Genomic DNA, 6,296 nt, shown 5'->3' with positions numbered 1-6,296 from the left:
CTCTCTCTCTCTCTCTCTCTCTCTCTCTCACACACACACACCCCTCTCTCTCTCTCTCTCTCTCTCTCTCTCTCTCTCTCACACACACACACCCCTCTCTCTCTCTCTCTCTCTCTCACACAGACACACATACACTTGTATCGCAGTTTCCACAGAAATATTGTGCAGCACAAATGTTTTCAACATTGATGATAATCAGAAATGTTTCTGGAGCAGCAGATCAGCATATTATACTGATTTCTGAAGATCATGTGACACTGAAGACTGGAGTAATGATGCTGAAAATACAACTGCGCATCACAGAAATACATTAGTTTAACAGATATTCGCATAGAAAACTGCTGTGTTTAATGGAAATGATATTGCTGTTGTGTAAAGTTGCTCTCTTCTCATTGGTGTTGTTGTTGTGCTCCAGGTGCTGTCCGACCCGAAGCTCTACGCCTCCAGCACTCCTCACTGCTGCATCGTCGCCGCTGACACTGCTGTGGTTCTGTTTGATCCCAGCTTTCAGACGGTCCTCATTCATCTGTATTTTGGTAACACAAGCTCAGTTATGCACCGTTAACATTTACTGTTCACAGCAGTGTTTACAGATAAGGGAGACCTATCTCTTTAACTCGTCTTCTCGCGCTTGGCTCAGACACTGTGGTGGATGCAGTCGCGGTGTGCCCCCAAGCGCAGTTTCTTCTGGTGGGAGAGAGGAATGGGAGTCTGCACATCATCTATGTCCCTCTGAAAAAGACCGTGCTGACCAAAGTAAGTGCTCACCTCACCTGAAGAGAATGGTAATAATAGCTGGATTGGCTCTAGTAACGCAGAAGTGTTGTGTAACCAGACTCTGCTCAAACCAAACCCCTCTGATGGCGCGGAGACCACCTTCAAGAGCCTAATCCTGCACGAGACCCCTGCTTCTGAAGGTGGGCATCTGTAAAAGCGGAGCAGAAAAATAACTTCTAAATATATGCTGCATAATAGACATGGCCACTGACAGTATTATCATAGATTTTATTATCATTAAATCATGTTTTGTGTGTGTTTCAGGAGTGTATGATCTCTTTTTCATTGTTAATGATGGTTTCCTCCACACATCAAATGTTGCCTTGGGAAAAATCCAGAGAGCCATTGAAAACATGGATCTAGTGGCCTTAAATAAGGTTGATGCTTCATTTAATTCAGTGTTTTTTGCACATTTCTTTTATTAAAGGGCTAGTTCACCCAAAAATGAAGATTCTCACTTGTTGTTCCAAACCCATAAGAGTTGTGTTAATCTTCGCAACACAGAGTAAGATTTAATGGGAAGCCCGTTCCCCGAAACTTCGATGCTTCAAATAAGTTCTTAAAAGCATTGTAGCAGTGCAACCCAAGTGTTCTGGAGAGACACGATCACTTTATCCGCTTTCTTTTTGACGTAAGAACAGGCTATTAGCTGCTTGAATGTGCCAGGCTTTGTTTCATCCTCTTGCAGTTATTTTTAGCGAGTACTAAACCGCTCGTTAGCTGCTTTATATGGCAAGCAAGATCTCTTATCGTATTGTTTTAATGTATTGTCGAAACACAGGATTGTGACGCAAATAATTTAGCCGTTTGCTGCACTCTGTTTTTCAGGTGATTTCCCGACAGCGGCTAATGAGTCAGAAGTGTTGCTCGTTATCAGTACCTCTGTGATGCACAGTACGCTGGATATGATGGACAGAAACTAACTTTGATCCATGCATGAGCACACACACGCTCTCATGATAAAGCGAGTACGGTTGAGCATATCTGATGGGCTCAGTGTTTGTGTTTTGAGCAGTGTTTATATGTGAATAAAAGCCCAAGTTAAATCTGTTTATCATTTGACGTGATGGTGTCTCTTCTGAAGATTTGGGTTAAACCACGCAGTTTATATTTAGGTGTAGAAGTTTTGAGGGAATGGGCTTTCATTGGAGGGACACGCATCTCTCGGGTTAGAGAAAAATGTTTGTGTGATATTAACTATATCAGATGATATAAATATAAAAGACATATAAACGTCCCCTTATCTTGAAATCTGGGGGATTTCTGAATGTATTTTAATAGAGTAAGTCCCGCAGTGCAAGTGAACTCTGTGCTCGCGCTCTATAACCTACATCTCGTAGTGAATGCACGCTCTCTCTGGGTGTGGTTTTAGCAATATACTCGATAATGTCAGAGCGCATATCGTTTAAACAACTATTACGATATTATCATACACAATACAGTATATCTCACACCCTTAGTCTGATATAGATGTTGCTCAGTCAATCAGAATATGTGCATCATAACCTCTTTCAGAGAAGAAAACATTGACCGCATACAGGCTTAAATGCAAGAAGCTTTATTTCCAACATGATGCATGCTAGATTTAGAGTTTTCACATATAGACCATAAATAGGGCCCTATGAAATCCATTTTATTTTTTCCCAATTTTTTCCCAAAACTTTTCTGGACTCTTTTTTTTAATTTTTTTTTTAAATGGTTAAATGACATTTTATCAATCAAAAATGTGTCTGTCTAATTAATTAAAATCATGAAACTTGTACAATTTAACATCAGTTTATTAAAAGTTTAACAAAAATTACATGTTTAGGGCCCAATGAAATGTAATATATTTCAGGCGCAATAATGTCTTCAGATTATATATTATATAGATCAGTGGATACAAGGCTAATTGGTTATTTTGCTTCTCTTTCAGATCCAAGATGATATTCTTATGAACTTCTGCTCAACTACAGAGATTCATGAAGACGGCTGCAACTCGGCGAGTCTGGTCTGTTTGGGAAGCACAGTCCACCTTCTGATTGGAGTAAGTTTGATGCTGAATCTCCAACTCGTGATTTTATTGGCATTGTTAGAAAACATTTAATTTCTGAAAGGAAGGTCAGGTGTTACAGTGGACAAGAACACCGAGTGCAGGGTTTTCTGGGTCAGAAATGGTGTTCAGCGGTCATCCACACAGTAAAAATAACTCGACCCACGTGATCTTCCAGCCCAATACTTACAATACATCTATAATAAATACAAAGACACAGTTTGTGATCTTTGCTTATCCTGTTTATTCATGACATAAAAAACAATCACTGTTCAGGACAGAAAACAAAGTGCTTACAACTACTTTACATGTAAACATCACCATTACCAAATTAGTTAGAAAAAAAAGAATTGCTCATCGTTTTATTTATCAGTTTTACAAGCTCTCTCAAATTACTCTCACTGTCATCCTTTCTAGCCCTCTTCGCAAAAAAAGCTGGGATTTTCCACTGGCCTTCATAGCTTTGTACGATAAGATCCTTCTTTGCTAGACCTGATAATTATTTTGGTATATAATCATATTAATATTACAGAGTAGCATTAAAAACGTTTTTAACTAATGGTCTAATTTTCTACCCTAAACAATGAAATAAAATCAGCAGCTTGCCTTGTGCTTGTCTGGTTTCACCTCCAGTCTAAATTAAATGATTTTATCGGTAATTTACTGCACATTGTCATATAAATAACATGAAAATACTAGTTTGTCGACCGATACTGGTTTTTTTTGACAGCCGATCTCTTGGAAAGCAGGGTCGCCGATATAAAGCCAATATAATTTTATTTAATGTTTAAGAAATTTTAAATCATTTGAAAATGGATTAAAAAATAAATGTGTAAAATAAATATATATCGGTCGACCACTTGAAAACACTGGATTATTAAGGCTAAATCTTAACGAGCCGCGTAAACACTTACGATCTGATTTGTGAGGTGTTCTGATTAAATGATGTGTTCTAAAGCGATTCAGACGGTGATGTCTCGTGAGTTCAGTGTTGGACAGATCAGTTGTTTTAACCATTCATTAAAATGAATCGGGTCAAAGGAGTCGTTAGGTTGTGATCGGACTTTAGCGGTGGGCGATGAAAAACGCTTCATCACGGCACAGGACGTTTATTTGTTAACTGAAAGTGTGGTTTACGTCCGCTGCATGTGCAGAACGCTTGTCAGAGAGGATCGTGACTAAAAAATTCTCTCAGTGAGTATTACAAGAACTTCTAAGTTCTCTTTCTCATATTTCTTCATTGGAGACCTAAAATATGAAAAATCCTGTATAATTATTTTTTCAAAGTAAACTTCATTAGAGCTCTTCTCATATGTATATATCGACGTGAGCCCAACTCCACTCATCCAATCTCTGTAGAGTTATAACGGCTTACAAATGGTGAATGGATAAAAGCGTGTGTAAAATGCAGTGTAGTTCTGTCTTGACCTGTATGTTCATGACAGGCTGTTGGTGTCAGTGCTCTGTCACTTTGGACCATGGGCCCCGAGCAGAAATCATTGTCTCTCACAAAACTCCTCGACTCTGCTTTAGTGTCAGGTACGAAATGTGTTCTTGCTATTTACATTTTATTATTACTAAATATGGTGTGTGTATGTTAAAGTGTAAAATGTTCTGTTTCTCTATTCAGAGGTGAAGAAGATTCAAGTTGTGGATAATTTGATGTATGTTCTAAACAATGAGGTAAGAGAAAACTGCTGTTGATGCACACGATGATGGACCATTTTTCTAGCCTTAAAAGTGTGCATAATAATTTGTGAACTTCTCAGACTTGAACAATAAGTTCAGCTCTTCTCGGGGTATTGGGAGCATGATCACATGGAAGAAAATTCTAAAAGTTAAATGCAATTTTTTTGCACACTTTTATGAGTCCAACAGCCTTTTAATTACCAATCGGAGCAGACCTAGATTAAAGTGGACTCAAACCTGGTCTCAGTCCACATTTCATTCACATTGGTATTTTTAGAAAGTCAAACAATTTGAATATTATAATTGTATTTATTATTATTATTTTCGCTTGCCCGGGGGGGCCTTGCCTGTTTTTTTCCCCCCCCCCCCCCCCCTTTAAACTATATGCAGGAGAAGGAGATATACAACCGCTGGCAAAAATGGAGTCGCCACACTTAGATGATGTTCTACTTCATAACAAATAAACGAATCACAGATATGACAAAACTATTTTTGTTTAATAATTCAGCACTCTGGTTAAGTGAAACACACCTCAAACAAATGAGATTAAACTCTTTTAATTAATGGAAAATTGTTTTCTATGTCAGTTAGAGAACGCCATGTAGTTTTATAATCTTTGTTGGGGTCAAGTTTCCTCAATTAACCAAGTCCAAATGCTCGTTAAGCACTCTCTTAACTGCTGACTAGCTTTTTTTTTGTTGTTGAGCCGTGTTTGTTTCAGAAATGCAAATTACAAGCTGATTCCATAAGTTCTTCCTCTACTTGATATGGAAAACAACTTTCCTTTAATTTGATTAGTTTGAGGTATGTTTCGCAGAACCAGTGTGTGATTCCATTGTTGTTGCCAGCGGTTGTAGATGGATGCGTTACTTGCTCGCCTCAGTGCTGTACTCTGGATTTTGATCATTTGGGTTTTGTTTCCAAATCACCAGCTCGGAGCTGCGTATGCATCTCTCTCTCACAAATGTAATGCAAAGGTTCAACAGGAGTAAATTTTTGCTGAATCGAGCAGAAATTACATATAAATCCTCTGCTTGCGGCGTCAAGTCACGCTTGTCAGGAAAATGAGAGAATACACAGTTTGAGCAGTTCATACATCATCAAAAGCGGTTTACTTCTTTGAGTATGACTGCATTCACATCAGAAAGGAACTGGACCAGAGTTGGCAAGAACTGAGCCGCAGACTCGGTGTGGTTCATGGGAGTGCTCTCAAGTTCAGAAAACAGCGTTCACATTATCCAAACAAACGGTGTAGTAAATGACCACTAATGTGAACATCTTCTTCTTTCCAGGGCATGCTCAGCTTGCTGGACTTTCACTCATTTGTCATGCTTTGTTGCTGGCCGGATCAACACGTTGAAGATTTCCTGCTGATATCAGACGGGAACTCCTCAACTATTACACAGCAAGTGTCTCATTTTGACATACAAAGACAGGGTGCTTATTTTTCGTTATTAATTCACACATTGATGGATTCATTTATTTTGTGTTAAACAGGCAAGATGAAAACAGCATGAAAATCATGTCCTTGGTAGTTGAAGAAAACAAGGTATGTAATGAGCTATATTTGTGTGTGTGTGATATATATATATATATATATATATATTAGTTCCAGTTGTGTCTAACAATTGAATATGCTGGAGTTTCATTTCATTTTCTTTTCTTGATTCTTTTTTTGAAACCCTTCCAAACAATGTGTGGTGATGTAGCTGCTGTTTGATTTTATTTATTTATTTTTTGACTATTTTCTGCGATTTTCCAGCTTGGAGAGTCTTTGGCCACTCAAAGTATGAAACGG

General features: G+C 38.3%; 1 protein-coding gene across 1 annotated transcript in view; it reads left to right on the top strand.

The window, feature by feature from the left end:
- kntc1 (kinetochore associated 1) overlaps nucleotides 1-6,296 on the top strand; it is an 80,054-nt gene that overhangs the window by 7,092 nt on the left and 66,666 nt on the right. The window contains 9 exon segments of the mRNA XM_016254415.1: nucleotides 416-536; nucleotides 641-756; nucleotides 836-917; nucleotides 1,042-1,154; nucleotides 2,693-2,803; nucleotides 4,255-4,348; nucleotides 4,440-4,492; nucleotides 5,791-5,903; nucleotides 5,996-6,047. Coding sequence (XP_016109901.1) covers nucleotides 416-536; nucleotides 641-756; nucleotides 836-917; nucleotides 1,042-1,154; nucleotides 2,693-2,803; nucleotides 4,255-4,348; nucleotides 4,440-4,492; nucleotides 5,791-5,903; nucleotides 5,996-6,047 — 855 coding nt within the window.

Source organism: Sinocyclocheilus grahami, unplaced genomic scaffold (assembly GCF_001515645.1).
Source record: "Sinocyclocheilus grahami isolate Dianchi unplaced genomic scaffold, SAMN03320097.WGS_v1.1 scaffold1245.1, whole genome shotgun sequence".
Taxonomy (NCBI): domain Eukaryota; kingdom Metazoa; phylum Chordata; class Actinopteri; order Cypriniformes; family Cyprinidae; genus Sinocyclocheilus; species Sinocyclocheilus grahami.
The sequence above is the reverse complement of the archived record's forward strand: the minus strand, read 5'-3'. Positions and strand labels throughout refer to the sequence as shown.